The sequence below is a fragment of the Hippopotamus amphibius genome, chromosome 11, assembly GCF_030028045.1.
Source record: "Hippopotamus amphibius kiboko isolate mHipAmp2 chromosome 11, mHipAmp2.hap2, whole genome shotgun sequence".
Classification (NCBI taxonomy): Eukaryota; Metazoa; Chordata; class Mammalia; order Artiodactyla; family Hippopotamidae; genus Hippopotamus; species Hippopotamus amphibius.
The window spans coordinates 94,208,324-94,228,623 of record NC_080196.1 but is presented as its reverse complement, the minus strand read 5'-3'; the positions used below and the strand labels follow the sequence as shown (position 1 = coordinate 94,228,623).

General features: G+C 36.0%; 1 protein-coding gene across 1 annotated transcript in view; it reads right to left on the bottom strand.

Annotated features, from left to right (window-relative positions):
- The window catches only part of DCC (DCC netrin 1 receptor), a 798,936-nt gene that overhangs the window by 88,138 nt on the left and 690,498 nt on the right, over positions 1–20,300 (bottom strand). Inside the window, exons 23-24 of the mRNA XM_057698213.1 lie at positions 13,377–13,442; positions 4,055–4,217 (exon numbers count right to left, since the gene is read on the bottom strand). Of these exons, the coding sequence (XP_057554196.1) occupies positions 4,055–4,217; positions 13,377–13,442 (229 nt within the window). The remainder of the gene's footprint in view (positions 1–4,054; positions 4,218–13,376; positions 13,443–20,300) is intronic.

The following is a 20,300-nucleotide window of genomic DNA, read 5'->3' as shown; positions in this document are numbered from 1 at the left end:
ATTGGAATCTTCAAAATTTGTATGTAGGCGAACCCTGTGCAATGGTTCCTAAAGTGTGGTCCTAGGACCAGCAGCATTGGCATCACCTGGGGAACTTGTTAGAAATGCACATTCTCAGGCCCCACCCCATCAGAAACTTGGGAAGGGGGTCGTGAGGCCCAGCAATCTGTGTTTTAAGAGCCCTTGAGAGGAAACTGATGCACCAAAATTTTGCACTGTCTTAAGTGAATGATTTGGTTTTATTACAAAGCTAGTTTTTTCTATTAGATGTGCAGTGTGTCACATTTATCCCTCCCCCAGACACACATCTTTTCTTACAGGTACCAGTAATCTTTTGGCTTCCAAAAAAAGCTGTGTGATAAGAGGGTCTCTTTCCACCCATGTATTCTTGAATAAGGGCAAAGCAAGGAATCTTCCAGCACTCTCTCTGCTGTTTCTTTCTCATACTGTGGCAAAGCTTCCACAGCTCTGGTGGGTTTTTGTTACGTGTCCATGTGATAAACATGTGTCCAGAATTTCTAAGATAGTCTCAATGTCAAACATGTTGTCTTCAGTATCTATAGATACATTCTAAATTATTGTAATACGTGTTCTTCATTTCATCCAGGAAAATATTATTACTTTATTAAAAAGCACTGAAATCCCCCGTCAATTTAAGCTTTGCTAAAACAAATTTTTTATATGATGATATTCTACTATAATCTCACTAATTCAAAATGTGTAAGGGAATTCTCTTCAAAGTGGTAAAAAATTTTAAATTAATAACTAAAAAGAAACACATTAATACAAAATGTGTAAGGGGAGTCTCTTCAAAGTAGTAAAAATTTAAATTAGTAACTAAAAAGAAATGCATAGTTATTTTTATTTCATATGAATTTGAAGCTAAATGCTATCACGTGATTCTATAATTTAGTAGTAGTCCGTTGGGGATTTTAGTGGTAGGAGGTTGATAGAAAGTATTTACTCCCATTTCTTATTTGAGGAAACAGACATTCAGAGACCAGGTCTTCCCTTAAGTATAATTAAATACCATTAATTTAACTAAAGAAGTGATAGAATCAGAACTAGAACTTGGGTTCTAACTTCTGTTAGTTATTTTATAACATAAAAAGAAAATCTTACCAATTAGAATGTGAGTCAATCAGATAAGCTAGCTCATTACCTCATCATTACATAAATCACAGAATAAAATGAGTATCTACTAACTTGAATGAAGTATTACCGATGGTACACAAAAATATGTTTCAAATCCATTTGGATGCAATTCAAGTTCCCCAATAAAACACAAAGACAATTTACATTCTCCAGCAGTCCTAGATAAAGAGATATTGAAAAAGCCCATGGACATTTCCTACTTCACCTTATTAATTACATTAAACTCCCATTTCTGAGAGCCCTGTAATGGACATTATTTCTGTTTCAAATTAGAATTGATTTTGCTTTCATCTGCATTATTTAATTTGTTCTACAAAGTTCAATGGTGGTGGTATGTGGGGGGAGGAGCTCTCAATGAAATCAAGAAAAGCTAAATTAAAACTCAGAAATATCTTAAAAGAGAATTTTTCTTTTTTTCTTTTTCTCTGTTAACATATACAAACAAAGAGACCAAGATGAGTGCCATTGGGTCTGTTACTAAAGAAAAATATATGAAGCTAAATAGTCACAATATGCCAAGTAAATATTAAGAGACTTTGCGGTGGGGTGAGGAAAAACCCAAATGGCAGTAACACAGGAGCTATAGATTTACTTTCTTTGGGTTTTCAGTCATTCATGGAGTGATTTATTCTTTCATTTATTCCCTAATTTTAAAAACAAGTGATACCCAGGGTTCAGCCTCTACTATTTCCATATAAAACCTTCAAGCTCCTAACAAAGTGCTTAGGGTGCGATTTAGGACAATTCGAGAGTTTCTCTAAATAGCACCAAATCCCACTTTTGTACATGGAGAAGACTAGCATTTTCTCTGTGGAGAAACAACATAGGTCTAGGAGTTCAGTTCATCAAGTCAATATAACCCTCAAACATTCTTCCAACAATGATGAAAATGATCAAAACAAAACTGAACACCTCTCTACAGATGGTTTAGTTAATTCAATTAGTTTTGTGAACCCATCCATAGTTTTAAAACTGTCATGAAATAAAGCCAGAAATGGCTGACCTCCCCGCTGCCGTTTCTGTGAATCTTTCTCAGCTCTGCCTCACAGACCTGTGGCTTTGATTTTTCACCATTCTTTGTTTATAAAAGCCCTTTCCTGGGGTTGCGGGACCAAGAGATTGTTCAATGAGGTAATCACAGTGATTTTCCCCTACAACCTTACTAAGTGCCCAGCACTTTAGAAGCTCAGTGGGTGATTATGACTTCCCAGATCGCTTACACAGGAAACCCACTCTGTTAATCTCATTCTGTCTGGTTCCTTGTTTGGGAATAGTGGGCCAGCACACCACCTATCATCAGCTTCATGATAGTCCAGTCAAATGAATGCAGCTGGGTATAAAATTTGACATGCCATACAAATACTGATAAGTGAAATGCGAAGACTACATCTATATCCCTATGTTACTTTCTTCAATATGTACATCTTTCTGAATTCTGTTACTAAACACCTCACCACAAAATGCTAGAACATACACTAGAAATCAACAAATAGGGTCATAGGATTTTTAAAAAGAGAGAAAGGCTGAGGTATTACCAAGAGAAGAGGGAAAATTATTTGCTAGAGAATCTTTCTCTAGCAACGTGTGTGGTATATAGTTGTCAAACCAACCACCTATGGGGCCATGCCTCAGGCTTGCAGAGCACCACGCCTCCGGCCAAAAACAAACAAAAATTAAGGGAAGAGCCTACTGTAGCCAATCCAGTGAGAGTAGCACAGCTGAAAAAGACATATCAGGATGGATTTGAAAAGTGCTAGAGAGGCAGAAAATAACCAGAAGATTATTGCTGATTTCCACAACTGGCTGATTCGTTAATAGGCTGGTTTCAGTGAATTGCTGGGAGGGGATATGCTGAATTAAAACCCCCTTTCCATTCCAAACTTTGTACTTTGATGTATCATGCTCTGCATGTGCTATAACCTAGAATTGCATGATATGAAAATATTTTAAACCCCTCAAAATTTTAATTTCTGAAAATCAGCCATAGCCAGGAAATAGGAACGATTTTGAATTTTCTGGAATCTCTCTCCTAACCTAACTACTGCCTCCAAACTAAACACTCCACAGTATTATAACTACATTGAGTTTGGCATTCGATACTTAGCCATTCATGCAACAAGCATTGAATAAATGCCTACACGTCTCCTTGCCAAAAGGGATAAATAAATACTTTCAGAGGAACACACATCTCCAACCTTTTCTACATAATTGCAGAGAGGGCCATAAGTAGGGACACAGTGAAGTACATTCTCTAAGTGTTTCTTAAGAAACACCCGCCCTCACTTGAATAGAAGAATCTGTTCTCAAGAAGTAAAACCAAACAGAAAGGCAAAGTGGGTGTCCAGATGGGTTCTACTATTACATCTGCAAGCCTAGTCCTCACTCACTTAAGTTATGGGCCTGGAATGAACAAAAGGCAAGATTTTGCCAGGGCAGGAGAGGCAATAACGAACAAGTAGTGAATTGTAAAAGTGCTCAGGAAGAGAGCTGTCAAAATCTAACTCAGGGGCTTCCCTGGTGGCGCAGTGGTTAAAAATCTGCCTGCCAATGCAGGGGACATGGGTTCAATCCCTGGTCTGGGAAGATCCCACATGCTGCGGAGCAACTAAGCCTGTGCACCACAACTACTGAGCCCATGTGCTGTAACTACTGACATCTGTGCACCAAGAGCCTGTGCTCTGGGACAAGAGAAGCCACCGCAATGAGAAGCCATGCACCGCAACAAAGAGTAGCCCCCGCTTGTTGCAACTAGAGAAAGCCCACAGGCAGCAACAAAGACCCAAGGCAGCCAATAAAACTAAATTAATTAATTAATTAATTTAAAAAAATCTAACTGAAAAAAGATGGTAGTCAGGTCAAGCAGTGACTTCTCTTCCCTTGGGAACTAGTTGTTACCTACTTTCTCTGCTGAGCTGAAGAACGCCGGGTACAAATCACGGCCACGATCACCACCACCAGCACCGTGATGACGCCAACGGTGACCACAATAATCATGAGCAGGTTGCTGTTCTTCTGAGGAGTGACGCTGCCGTGTGGGGGGTGCATCTGGCCAATGGGTGGCTCTGGGAAAAGACAGGCAAATGAAGATCAGGTTTAAGGAGACGTGGCAGCCCATGGCTTATCAAGCTCTGTTAAGGATTCAAAGAGTTCCTATTGTTCTGGGCATTCCCGCAGCTGGGGGAAAAAAGCAATGAAAAATGAGAGGAAAGATCTAAATTATCCACCAAAGATAAATGAAACCAATGACCACACAGAAACTTGCACAGTAATATTCATAGCAACAGTATTCAGAATCGCCAAAAGTGGGAAACCCTAAGCCATCAACTGATGACTAGATAAACAAATGTGATATATACACACAGTAGAGTACCACCCAGTCATAAAAAGGAATGGGCTATTGATACATGCTACAAAATTCATGTAGCTTGAAAATGTTATGCTAAGTGAAAGAAGCCAGACACAAAAGGCCACATATTGAATGATTCTACTCATATGAGATATCCAGAATAAGCAAATCTACAGAGACAGAAAGTAGATCAGTGTTTGCCAGTGGATTTGGGGAGGAGTGAATGGGGAAAGACTGCTAATGGATACAGGGTTTCCCTTTGGGATGATGAAAATATTCTAAAACTAGATAGTGGTGACAGTAGCACAACCTTGTGAATATGCTAACACTGTGCACTTTGGAAGTGTAAATGTATGGTATGGGAATTATATCTCAAAGAAAAAAATATAATTAAGCTAACATACTGAGTAGAAAAGTGGGGAGGGCAGGAAGCATGCTGCTTTGAATGATAAGAATTCCAGTATGATAAGAATCAGAGAAGGCTGAGAAAATACTATTTATTCGATGCTGTGAAAGACAAACTATTTGACACCAACCACTCAAACCTTCCATTCCTTTTAGGAAGCTATCTATAAGGCACATTTAATTTTCAACCTGTCAAGGGTGTATGAATCCCACTTAAAAGCAGCCAGAGGGTTAGAAAGAGTGTCATAAAGTCTTGATATAAATTTTTTCCTGTGCTGCAACTGTACCTCATGGTAGATAATATTTAGGCAAAAACAGCAAAATAATGAGACATTTTGATAATTTTCTTATGTAAGCAAGAATGACTAATGACCCTTCAAATGGCTTTCTTTAAACCTTCAGTGATTAATCCATTAGAAATATTGATTTATGTCATATTTGTTATTACAAGCTACAAAACTTTAAAAAGTAAATATTAGCACATAATTTTATCTATAAATTAACTTTAAAAGTAGCAGAAAGCAATTTATTTGGATATTTTCCTAGATCTAGATTTGAATGAGTTTCTTTAACAATCTACATTAGCTTTCTATACCCCTTGAGCAAAATCTTTAGGGCTTTTGCACCCCAATGCCTTTACCTGTAAAATGAAATAATATTTATCGTATGTAGTTACTGTCAGAATTAGAAAAAACATAGACAAAGCAACTATCTCGGTGCCTGACACAGAGTAATTGCTTATAATATCATTATACTACTGAAACATTAAAGAAAATGTTGCCTAAATTAATAATCTACCATACCATTTGGGATACTTTTGGTGTGGATTGCCAAACTACAAAATTTTTAGAAATAATATTCAATGTGAAAAATAAATTAACTTGTTTTCACAAGTGAATACAATAACCCAACACTTGCCTCAAAATTGAGACACTATCTTTTGACAAGTTATCTAAGAATCATTGGGGTTTTTTTTGAAAAGACAGTCACCTAAATTTAAACAAATTATTGCTGATTCAATATTATTGGGAAAAAAAATAAGTGCTACCAATATAATTTGAATCTCAGGGATGGGTAACTCATCAAGTCTTTAAATATAGCACTTTTTGTTAAAAGATTCTGATTATAAGTGAAAGAAATAAGGTTTCCTTGAAGTAATTTTTTCACTTATTACAAAGGAATGAGGCAAGTAATGAAAGGTCAGAACTTCCTGTATCATAGTTTTACTTACAATTTAAAAAGTCATGTTACAGTAGTATCTCAATATGCCCTTTCTGTTCTTAATAAATTAACTGATTGGAATAAATTAAGCTTTTATGTGAGAGCGTACAATGGAGGCAGTTGGGGATCTCATGGATTTTATTAGCTTAGCTTAAATTTAACAGTTCGCCATTTCTGACTAACTTAGTTTGAGTCATACATGGCAGTAACACTGTATGAATATTTTTTAAATGTAAATTGGAATTTTTCAAATTCTTACTATTCTTTCTTTCTTTCCACCTAAGAAGACATCATGTTCCAAATCAGAAAATAATGACTCTGGATTCTGCCGTGCATTAGTGGGATTATATTGATGTCATTTGCCTCAGAGAGTTGGGTTCATGAGGGCTCCTATTATAAATCTTTGATTCCAGGCCTTTATGACTTCCTCATAAAAGTTCCATTAGTTTAAAACGTGGTATTCAAGATCTTTCATTAATTTCCCAATCTCCATTCAAAGACTGACTAATCAGAATATCTGACATGGAACAGGCAGTTAAGAAAAGTCAAGCACATTGGTGTCTTTACATGGAGTCCATCTTTGTTATTTGCAGTAGTTATGTTCCATAACAAACTAGTTACGGAACATCACATTAGTCATCACAAATACTAAATTAGGGAATACAAAGTATTGCTTCTACAGGAAATACAGCGTCAGATTCCTGCGAGCCTCTGGTCACAACCTTTCTGTCAACCAATCAAAGCACAACCTTGTTTTATGTGGGTTTCTGTTTAAAGGCGTCTTATTTAATATGTAATGTTGATTCATTAACATTGAACTCATAGCCAACAGCGCTATAAATTCATGACCGATTGAAGCTTAATTAACACACCTATTTTCTCCATAAGGCACATCAGCCTTTTGTGTTTAGGAACACTAGAAAGCACTTCATCACCACATTTAGGGGCAGCTTTAAACAGTGAAAACACCAACAAAACCCCACAAAAATCGGAAAAATTGGCAGTAAATGTAGTGTCCCCGAAAGGACACATCCACAGTATGCGATCTGAAACATAAATGCAGGATGTCACTTTGTTCCAGCTCAGATGAGTTTGTGAGCAGTGGGCTGCTCAAATTTCTGGCTGCTCTACACATGTCCAAGGTTGATCATAAAAGCACCATAATTATTGGTTTGGGGGGTCAGAAATAAAATTTTAGAGAGTAGATAATTTCATGAATAAAGAATCTGCAAATAATGATGATCAAACATATATCTAAATATGTCAAAAGACTGCTCCAAATTAGGGGAAAAAATAGAACTCACAAATCTAGATTGTGTAGTTGAGTTCTAGGAGACAGCCTGACTCCAGAAGGGGCAAGGTGACATTTGCCACCTTTCAGAAGCTGAATGGCATAATTCAAAGGCTTACAAATCTCCAGGGCACTGTCATTATTTCATGAGATAACAGACGCATCACACTGACCACACACCCTGGCACAGAGGTGGTGCTCAACAGACATGATGTGGCCCAATGTATTTCATTCTATGTGATTTTTCCAAATTAAAGAAAAATACAGTATCCTAATGCATCTGTTCCTAGTGTTAGCCTGAGTGTGGGTGTCCAGTGTCTGAGTAATCAAGACCTAAATATGTTTCATTGAAATCAGTGAGAAGGGAGTCACATTTTTCAATATCACATGAGCATTCCATCCAATTTAATTTTCATGATATCTGATCACCACAAATGATTTCATTCTTTTTCTACTAAATTTAATAAAAGCAAACATAGATTTCATAATCTGATGTGTCTAAAGTCTTAGTAATGATTAGAAAATTGTTTTAGTGAAACTGCTAATAATGCCTTTAATTTTTATGATACTTGGTAGGCTTTCAAAAATATTTTATGCGTTTTAACACATTTGCCCTCAAAAATTCTGCAGTAGACTAATGGATAGACTGGTGCTCTGAACGCTTAACTACCGCATAGAACACAAAGCCAAGTATCGAATCCAGGAGTCCTGGCTCCTGTGTTGAGAACCTGGTCTCATTGACGCAATGGCTGAGCCTTAATAGCTATACAATATCAATAGGCAGGTAAATAATGTGAACATAAGATTGACAAGTTCAGTTCTGGGGAGACAAACGAATCCAATGAAAGCTTCTAGTTGGGAAATTAACTTCTCTCCCATGACTGCAGTGTTCTCTGATAACAGTTTTATTATTAGAACATTTCAAGCTCAACATATATCTTCATAATTTCACAGGCCTTTGAATTTGAACAGACATTCATATGGCATTGAATATTTTAAAGCACTTCCCCTGAAATAAGGTGGTATATGATCAATCAGCTAGAAGAGATCTCACAGGTAATCTAGCCCAATGTTCCCTAAAATGAAATATTAATCACCACTATGGCGGAAAAAGATTCCTTGGTCAATTAAGTTGCAAAACATATTTTTCCCTCAAATATCAGAATTTTGAACACACTAATGTGAACTGTGCATTGCCAGGAGAGGTAGGGCAGAAATGGCAGAGAATGTATTTAATTATTCTGTAAATATGTACAGAAGATCCAATTAGGCGCTGTGGATATGATGTTTTAATTGAAATATGCATAAGTGGTAATTATATGATATGATGGAGGTGTTAACTAACTCTATGGTGGTCATCATTTTGGATTATTTAAGTGGATCAAATCAGCTCATTGTACACCTTAAACTTGCATGATGTTATATGTCAATTATTTTCCAATAAAGCTGGAGACAGGGGGAAAAGCCATGAGAGGATTCAAGTAGACAACAAGAAACGATATGAGATAAGACACACACACAGTTGTGAAATAGCCAGAGGCTTGCCCAAGTAGTTGGACCAGAGAAGAAAAAAAAATGTTCTGTCTTCCATCCCTGAAACATGTACCCCATCTGGGTCACTATGACATGAATAGAATGTCAGGTTACTTCTCACCTGAGATCAAGGCATAGCCAATAGAAGGAAGTTATGAAAGCTCCATTTCTGAGCTATTTTTCTGGAACGGTGGAGAAGGGACAACAGACAGGCTATGAAAACCATTAGAAAGCATTTATAGGGTACGAAATATATGAAGTATGAAATACGTCATTTCATAACAATTTATATGTCATGTTCTTCTTGTATATTGTGTGGTCTGAGAAAATTTTCCAAATTAGAGTATTGATTGCTCCCCACCGAATAAAAAAAAAAAAAGCATAATTACCTCATGGAGCTTACAATTTACTGGACAAGATTTACATTAAACAAATCATGAAGCAAAAAAATATAACATTACCACTATAGTTGGTGCTTTAAAGAAAAGCAGAGTTCATGTAGAAAGATATAACATGAGGATATAATACAAGGTCACTGACAGAAGAGAGAGGTCATGAAAGGCCTCATTACAGAAGTGACATTTAAGCTGAATTATGAAGTGTTGCTAGCAGTTAGTTCTTGTTCCTTTACAAGGGCACTGAGAGCAGACTGAGTGTCTGGAACATTGGGAGCAAAAAGTAAATGGCACAAAATGAGGCTGGAAAGAGAAAGAGAACCCTGTGCATATGAGCTTTGTAGATCACATTCAGTTATCCTTGGTAAAATCACAGATGATTTAAGAGTTTTCAGCAAAGAAGGGGCAGGCTTGATTTGTTCTAAGGAAACATCTCTTCCCTCTATGTGGAGAGGGGTTGGTGGTGGAAAAATAGAGACCAGCTAAGAGGATATTGAATTCTCCAGGTGAGAGTTGATGATAGCTTTAACTGTGATGGTGGCAATTTCAGTCAAGCAAAGAGGACAGGTACACAATATAGTCTGAAAGTAAATGAACAAAGCAGACTGCACTTGGGGGAGGAAAGAAAGGAAGAATCGGGTTCAGGCCTTAGCAATATCCTTATGTCTAGGATGAGGGAGAGGATGAAAGGGCAGGTAGCCTCAGTGTGGCAAGAACAAAAGTTGTCTTGAATATGTCAGGCTTGAGATCTTAGGAATTGTGAAGAGGTGGCTAGAAGGTCTGTGTTAGAGATATAAATGTGGGAACTGGCATATAGATGGAATTTGAGGCCTGGGAGTGGATGACATCACCAACTCAAGGGTATAGAGTCAGCAGAGATGCTCTCTCAAGACTAATCCTCTAGTGTTCAGGTAGAAGGCAAGGACCTGGCAAAAAGAAATGAGTACCAAACGCGTTTCCCAATGATTACTTGACAATGGAACACTTCTTTGTCTCAGAGCTTCTCATGGGACCCATGTATCTTGGAACAACTATTGGGGAATGCTAGTCTAGATCAGTGGTTTTTAACTGGGGATATTTTGCTCCCCAAGGGGAAATCTGGCAATACTTAGAGACAGTTTTGGTCGTTACAACATGGTAGAGGGGAAGTACTATGGGTGTCTAGCGGCTGAAGGCCAGGGATGCTGCTAAACCTCCTGCAGCGCACAGGTTGAGCACAATAACAGAACAACTTATCTGGTTCCCCCCAAATCATCCAGTCCCAATGGCAACAGTTCTGCGGTTGAGAAACCCTGATCTAGTTTAACACTTTCTATGTTCAGAGGAAAAACTGAGATCCAAAGAGGTTAAGCGACTTGATTCACACATTTCTAATCCATGGCAAAGTCAGTTCTAGAACCTGGAGTCTGGGATTAGTCTGAGATCCTTAACATCATTTCAGATAGATAATGTTTAGAGAGTAGGTGGGCAGTGCCTCTTGTAAACTAGAACTTGAGACCCCTGGGACACTTCAGTTATCTTTACATAAGGGAAATGAGTGTAAAATTTTATTTCTGGACCTTTCTTTTGGCATTAAGGTGTCTGTTGAGTGTTCTATAATACCATACCAACTTCAGAATGATCATCTCATGCAAAAATCTGTATACTTCATTTAGATTGGTTAAAATGTTAGTTAGGAAAACAGTAAAACAAATTTTTTCAAAACTGAAGGGCAAATCATGGCTTTTTCTCTGAAACGCAGAGTTTAAGTCATGTTTTACAGAACATCTAATGTGATTCTAAATATACAAAAATTAATAACATTAATTTTTAAATAATGTTTCACCGAAGTATCAACACCTATCAAACTTAAGTTTTCAAAGGTTGAAGTCAACATAACAACGTTTTTGCAGGGTTTGTAGATCTCTTTACCAAAATTACTGATTTTGAAAATTTTAGGAAAAGCTACCAACAAAAAGAAATTGGTGATTTACCTTCCTCAGTGAAAAAAGGACTGAATTGAAGTAATTTTCACTGTTGTTATCCTTCATACAAGTATAAACTACAAAATCACATTTTCAGAAGTTGAAGATTTTCCTGCTTTAAGAATGTGGACTATAAAACTGAATGCATCATAAAAGTAAAATACTACCATATCACCACATATTAGCTTTGATTCTAGCTGCCAACAGAAAATAATTTAGGAAGCCTCTTCAGTCTCCTCAATGTAATTAAGGGCTTCCAACTTCAAGAGTAAACGTGAACTGTAGCTTTGTTTTTCTTTATTTGAATTCCAAGAGTGCTTTTTGAAAAGAGTGACACATTGTAAGAGAAAGTAAATGATTAGCGAGGTCTAAATTTATTTGCAACTGGCTTGTGTATCCTGACAATAAACCACTATTCTATTACAATTATTTGAAGGATAAATCCAGCAAGTATAAGAAGAGACAGGAAACCTCTATAATTCTGTCACAACATGAGGAGACGTATGAAATTTTCATTGTATATGAGGTTCAAAAACTCAAGATTTTAAAATGTTCTTGTTGATGCAGCCTACTTTGCAAAGGTGGAGAGGGGTTAAAGTTTTATTAGTCAAGCTTTCATTTATATATCTAATTAGAAAATATACCCCCTTCTTAAGGTATAAGATGTCAGTAGAAGTTTAATTAGCAAGGTAGAGTTTTCAGATGCCTTTGCTGATTTGCTTGTAAGAGCCCAAGCTAAAGGCAAATTACATATTTGCTATCATTTATTGGATAGCAAAATAGAATAGGAAATAAAGTATGCCCTCTACCATCCATGCCTCTCTGAGGTTATCAATTCACCTTAATTAATCATGTAGCCTGTAATAATTAGTTATTCCAGTTGGGATTCTAGAAATGTTTCAGGTACTTGGTTCATCCCATCCATTTAACAGGAAATGCCTAAAATACCATTGTGTTGCAGAAAATTGAGACGGGGTAATGCCAATAATCTATCTAAACTGGTTCAAAGCCATTGGATGTCATTCATCTATTTTATCTTCATGACTTTCTCCTTTGAGATAATATATATCAGATCAAATTTAATTACAGTTATATTTCTCACTAGGCATCTTAAATAGTAAAAAAATAAAATGACATGCATTTCTCTCAGTTAATGACATTCTCTTCACCTGAGGTCTGACTCCTGTGAAAAGTTCTTATCTGCTGACTGATCTGTTCACGTCAAATTTGGGCTGGGGTTTCTTTCCAGAGAATTCATTTTATTTTGAAGGGCAAGTTCAAATAGTCAATGCCAGACTTTTAAACTTGATCCAAAATTAGGATTGCCAGATTTAATAATTAATAATACAAAGAGGTTCAGTTAAATTTGAATTATTTCTAGTTGCCTACTGATATGTACATTGAGATGTCTATGTACCTTGAGATGGTAATCCCTTGCAATATTTTTCTTTACCTTATATCATAGGCAGTTAGAAATGATTCAAATTTTACTGTGCCTCCTGTATTTTTAGTTGTTCCATTTGGCAATTTTGCCCAAGATTAGTGTTCTTTAGGACACACAATGTAAGAGAGTATATTGTTCTGTGTCTGTGGCTTACATTTGCTTCACCTGTAACATACATAACTACTGCTCAGTAGTGGATGGAAATTGTGAGGAAATAACTACTCTTTCTCAATTGTCCATACCAATTACCTCTTAATTTCCTGACACTCTCACTCTTCAAAAAGTCCCAGTAACTTCAATGTATGAAATTGAGTGTTTCAGTTTGATCTACCTTAGATGTAACCTCTCTTTAATAAAATTTCAGTTTTGGAAATATTTCAAATACATATAGGATTTTCAAATCTATATAGTTAACAGCCCTACATCATTTGTAAAATTCTCTATGCTTTTCTAACTGACTGTTTTGTCTCCTGGTTGAATATACTCCAGGTTTGTTAATAATGTCACGTTCCTATTACCCCGACTAAAACCCTAAGTCTGGGGTTCTTGGCACTTGCAGTCAAGAGAATTAATCATTTTAATTAATATAACTAATCCCATAGAAGCTAATTTATATACTTACCGTTGAGAGTGCTTCTATCAATCAAATTAGTATCAACTGGCCAATAACCTCCATCTCCATGGCGACCTGTTGATCAGGAAAATATATCAGAATGTTAGTGGACCTGCAACATGAAAGCACAAATGAAACAAAACAGATAAAAATAACAAATATTTAAAAGTACACAAACAACTGGATAGGACTGTTTTGTCCATCTCAAAGAAAGCCTGAAAATTATGATAGCATTATACTCTGCAAGAAAATGTTATTTTCTAGGCATGAGAAAAATCTGTCACAAAAATATTCTTTTAAATAAGCTAAATTCAATTCCTCACTGAAAAGCTGACCCCTCCTTTTCTTCTCCAATATTCTTGTTAACATGTCCAAAAGGTACAGCATCAGTGTTAGTCTAACTGCCTGAACATCTTAGAACAGAAGAAGGGCTGGTCCTGGATCCTAGAGAGACAGAGCCCACCTCCTTCATGTTGCAAGAGGTCCAGTCTTTACTGTTGCCCATTGGACACAACTTTGTGGCAAATTACCATTATTACTCTACAAGGGGACAGTACTTTTTGCCTTATAACTGGGCTTTGAGTAGTCTTTGCGTTATGTGTCAAACAGGTGTCTGGGAATGAGGAACTAGATATGGAGGAAAGAGTAGGGGGTGAGTCACAACCCACACGATCTGAATATTTCTTATAAACACGCCAAGAAAGAAAGAAGGTTTCTTTAGTATCACCGTATGGGAAACACTACCTTATATTAGGTGTTCAACAGTTGTAAAAGTAATCTTTAAGAGAATTGAGCCAGAAATTAACCAGAAATAATTATACTATCATCCACACTTAATTAATAGCTTTTCACTACAGGTAATCTCCTTTTCTATTGGTACATTTGTAGAACTGTAATTATTTGATTCGATTTTGAGTTCTAGAATATCTATTAGAAAAACATTTGGGAGTTGAATCTATATGCAAACACGTACAAGAGTACAGCTAATTCTTTATTCACTTCGGGGTGCTATTTGTGAAAGTGGTTATAATCACTAGGTGATGCTGAGGAAGTCAGCTGGGCAGCCAGCTATGATAACACTGGATATTTTTCTCAAGTGTATAGATTTTCTTTTTTGAGACTTTCCAGTCCTGCTCTTGTGACATTCCTTTGCATACCGAACTCTCTCTTACTACAGCTTTTCCAAGAGCTCACCATTTTATTTGCAAAAGAGTTGTGAAGAAGCAACTTAAATCGTGTTAATAGACCATGCATTCACAGCTAAAAAAAAAAATTCTTTTGATATCAAGTCAGAGCTGAATGAACTGAGGGTGTTAAGCTTCCAACAAGCAATGATAAATTAATCCAATCACATCATATTCTGTTTTCAGGGTATACTGGTACATTTAAAATTGCTGGCCAATGACTCTGGGTATATAAAGAAGTGGGAATTAGGATGGAGCCTCCAATATGTGTGTGTGTGTGTGGCGGTGACTGAAGAAGAGCAACTGAAATAAGCAGCAATTGTGAAAATTTTGGGGGTTGACTGATAAGCCTAACCCTTTTCCCAAATACCTTGCTTGTGTGACTCTGACACATCTGGGGTTTCAATAAGCAGAGGATACTTTACCCACGGGACACTGTCAGATCAATGTTGGAAGAAATGAAGTGAGACAGATGTTCTGTATGAATATTAAGAAGACTTTTCTCACATTTGAAAGCAACTAGATTGCAAAGCATTCAGCCAAAGAGATGCTAACAGCCCCATCACTTAGGCCACTAAAGCAATAGATGATTCCTGTTGGGAGTAATTCTGTATTGGCTGGAAATTAGGTACATAGCCTGTGGAGGATTTTTCCTTTTCCTCTAGCATCCTGATAAATGTCTTTTTAATGAAGTTTCTTATTCTCCCAGCTAGTTTGTGGGAAGATGCAGAAACAAGCCCACAAGCACATCCATATGTTCTAATACTTAAACATAAATCTCTATGGGTATAGCACCCTTTAGATTCAGCAAGGCTATTGATTACATGGTGAATTTCAATACACAGAGGAAAATCAGATGGCATATGGTGAGAGCTCTGGGTAAGACAAAGGAACTCGAAACGCTCTCTAAATCACAGGGCAGCTGAAAACTTGCGCATTCTACCCGTGTAATCTAGGGTATTGACATTGGTTAGCATTTTGTTGGTTATAATTATTTTGATACCACAAAAGAAAATTAAGTAACTCTTAACAAATTCAACAGAAACTACTTTAAAGACATTTGATATCATCAACAAGCAAGATTGGATTCATGGTAATTTAGAGTACTGGTACCACTTCAGTAAGGAAACACAAAACTCATTTCTGGGATATCGATGGGTCTGGGATCTCTTCATCTAAAGATGTGGGGATCAAATATTAATTTTGTGTGCTGCTACATTTCTGATCTCTAAAATATGTCTTTTAAATTCCAGGAAGTCTTCCTTTATGGATAAATAATAAGTTAAAAACAGAAGATTCTCCTATTGTCTTGAGGCAAGAACCTCAATATTGTCAAATGAGGAGACACTGGAGACTAAAGATGACACTGAACGTTATTGTTTCACATGTCAAAACATTTATAAGGGCTTTTTGCTGTGGATCAAATAGTAGATATGTTTAGTTAACTTGGTGAATTTCATAAACACTGATTAAGGGAAATAGAGAACTAATTAGACTCTGGAAGATGAAAAGTCAGTTAATGCAAAGATATAAACTACTATTCAATCCCAGAGGTCTTAATTTTTTAATGGAGCATAAAACTGAAAATAATTCATTCAAAACGTATTAAGCACCTACTATATGCAAGGCACAGTCCTAGATCCTCAGGGAAAGGATAGCATAAAAAGATTTAACAGATATGGAACCTGCCATGACAGAGTTGGCTCACTGTATCCAAATCCTATACATGCTTATTTATGGTTAATATTAGCTAACTGCAGACAGTTTTTAACTTATTCTGACTTTAAAGATTTAAGAATAAGTTAATTCTTATTATAAAATCACTATTACTGAATTGATATACTATTACTATAAAATCACTATTAGGTTTAATTGAAAATGTTTTTCATTTATCTAGTATTATTAAAAGAACTACATGCAAATAAAAGATAATGTATTATTTTTTAGTCTTATGCATATGTTTCACAATTAAATTTATCTTAAAATCCCTGAATTTCTTTTTTTGCTTATTGTACTAAATGTCTAACATTTTTCAAGATTAAAAATTTCAGATAAGAAAGTGAATACACGGATATTTAAATATGACATTTGTGGAACTAATATACATTTCAATGTATATGAGTTTTTTTTTTAATTATTCAAATAAAGTTCAATGTAGTTCATAAAACTGGTAATGGGTAGTTTCTTTTTTTATTATGGAATTAGTAATATGATTTTACATGAACACGAATCAAAATGTAGTATATGAATATAGCATTATATTCTACAGAATATAAAAAAAGAACTCGTGTTTCTGTGTACCCATATTTCTTTAATAACAGAAATCAGGGTAAGGAAAAGAATTAAGATGATAAAGAGTAATGAATTTATGTTTTACTTAGCCAACCACGGATTTCATCCAGATAATTTCATCAAAAAATCACTTCTTCCAGAAAGCTTTGAAAACTAAAGCAAATGTTTTTCACTTTTCAAAATGTTTTGAAACCAAAGAATGGTAGTTCCAGGAAGAAAAATAAAACAAAAAAATGATCCCATGTCTGACTTTAAAAAGTGGAAGACTGTGGCTTTCTAGAGTTATTCAAAATAGTTTATATAGTTTTAAATTTATTTTACTTAGGTACCTCTATGGAAGGTCCAAACCAAACAATTCATGTTCCCTCCCTTGGTTTGTACTCCTAAAAAATTATAAATGATAAAGTCACTTAAAGAGTAATTTTTTATATTTTATTTAAATAATAGATTATCCTCTTTTGGCAGGAGACATATACTCCCTTAGGCAAAAATAATCTCCATGATTTCCCTGCCAGTTACTCTCCGGACTGAGGGAAACACGGGCAGAGGTAATATGAATTCCTTTAGGAAGGTGCTTATTATTTTATTTCTTGGTACTTACCAAAGTGACATTTATACTGTTCTCAATACTTGATAAGTGACTAAACTGAGTTAGAATACTCTGTAATGTGTTAATAATGTAAACACATTTTAAGTTATTACTATTACACATTAATCTCTATGTTCTTGTTTTTACTTACATTATCACTTAAATTAGTTTCTGCCTTTTTTTACTGTGGAGTGTGTGTGTGTAAAATTAAACAGTATAGTATTTCATCAAACTCTTACTTTTAGCACACATGGACAGATGAAGAATATTCCCCATGATAATAAACTTTTAGCACCTAGAAAATATTAATTCTATTGGAATTTCAGTTCTAGAGTGGTTTTTCTGAGTGGATATTTATAAGTTCGGGGAGGAGCGAATGGAAAATCTGCAGAGGACATGGAGAAAGGACCACTACATGGATGAGTTAGTTCTAATCTATTTTTTCATCCTTCCTTCCTGAATGGGGTTAACAAAGGTCCTTCAGAATGGCACCTACACAATCAATCCCAAGATATGGACCATAATCTAAATTAAATGGACAGATTGGTTGTCTAACAAACGTTTAATATATATCCTCCCAAGGATGCAGAGCACTGAGATATCTTCCTGATCTTAGAATCGGTTCTCTGAAAATAATTCTGGTGATAATGAAGGAAAGTGCCTTGATTTTATGTCTTGTATACCAGTGGGTAAAGATAATGCGTTGATGCCACACGGATACAGTTTTACTGTCCAATACACAGATCATATTGAGACATATTTAAAGCAGATGATTTTTCAGAGGCTGAAAAATGTGGCTAAGAGAGCAATTTACCATACAGTTTATACTGCTGACTTTGAACAAAGGCATCAGGGCATCTAAAAACCAGGAAGCAAAATCATAATCTATACCTAGGATACTTCAAACCTATATTAATAGAGAAAACTCATGAGCTCTTCTCACCCTCTCCTCAGGTTTAACACACTGTTTTCAAGTTAACATGAATGAAAGTTCATTGATTAAAGAAAGTACAATGTTACTACTTCATATGTGAGGCCAGCTAACGTGCCTGCCTGCCATATACTGAGGCTTGGTGCTCAACAAATACTGTGTCAAGTCTATGAGCAATAATTTTGGGGAATGCGTTTGGTGACCTACTCTGAGTCAGACACAGTGCAAGAGAACCAAATAGGCCATTGTCCATCTTTTCTTTGACCACGGGAGGCAGTTCTTTGGGAGTTCCAATTTCTACCTTTCTGCTATAAAATATAAATATGATGAGAAGTAAATTCATTTTCTAAGAATCCTTAGAAAGTGATCAAAATATGTGATTATAATTTCACATACAAATGTTATGAATAGAGTGACCATATAGCTAATATGAAAATCAGCACACTTTAAGAGTGAAAGAAGGTGCTATTATCAATTTTGCCTGGACCCAAGTATCAATCAGGACACTCCTGGACAAAATGAAAATTATATTTATCCTAGACATGAACAATTTAAACAAATAAACCCTTAATTCCTAGCTCTTGGTTGATACTGCAGTTTGATTCTGGGTCCTGATTTCCTGAGATGTATGGGTAATCTTTTTCAGAATGTGGTAAATGATGGGTAAAGAAAGTTGCCTGAGAGATGTGCTAAAGTAGGAAAAAAGTTTACAAACATTTCACTCTTCTTTTGCAAGCATCAGAATAAAAGCAGCACTAGACACAGACCAACTGGTATCTGGATATCTGAGCATGATGGCAGATGTCAGCCAATGAAAAGAGAAGAAGAAAATCATATATATATGAAATATATATACATACATATATATGTATTATGAAATATTTCAGAAGCACATTGGTTACTTTTATGAATTCTACCACCATTCATTTTCAACCTCTTGCAAGGGAGAATGGACTCAAAAGGCAAATACCAGGAGACAAAAGGACCTGTCTAGATCAACAAGATCTTTTGCTCACAGGAAAGAAGTTAGCTTCATTAAATATTTCAGGTGGGCTTCCCTGGTGGCTCAGTGGTTAAGAATCCGCCTGCCAACACAGGGGACATTGGTTCAATCCCTGGTCCGGGAAGATCCCACATGCTGCAGAGCAACTAAGCCTGTGCGCTGCAACTACTGAGCCTGTGCTCTGCAACAAAAGAAGCCACCGCAATGAGAAGCTGGTGCACTGCAATGAAGAGTAGCCCCCGTTCAGCACAACTAGAGAGAGCCCGTATGAAGCAACGAAGACCCAACGCAGCCAAAAATTAAAAGAAAAAAAAATAGATAAGCAAATAAATAAAATAAATCTTAAAAAAAAAGATTTCAGGTAAGGGGAGTCCACACATTCTTATCTATACGACTTTAACTACAATTAGCCTGTGTGCATTTATCTGGTTGCAAATAAAAACTTGTCAATTTCTCCTGATCACACATGTCATAAGATTCCACATATGAAAAGCCAGGTAAGTCTACTGGTTATTGCAATCACTATTCATGTAAGTTTAGAATGAAACTTTTGTTAAAATTGAATGGTTAATAGAATAAAAAACAAAGATGACTTAATAATATTACTGATATGGTGAAGCAGGATGGTCTCTCAATTGTCTCCTCTCACAAGAATCTCTTTGAATGCATTCTTCCTTGCAGTGTATCTGGAATAATGGCCAGCATATGGGTCTAAGAAATCACTTTTAGATGCAGTGCTGTCTTTATGAAAATCTAAAAGGCATCCTGTTTCTCTAAACATGGACACTTTCTTGGATGACTAGGTCTTCCCAACAGCCAGTTCCTTTACCAGATGCAACATGGAGGATGAAGCAGTCTTGTGTGATTTATAAAGGAGCAACAGTTCTCAAAGGCTACTGAATAATCCAGGAAAGCCTCACCAACCTGGATGGTC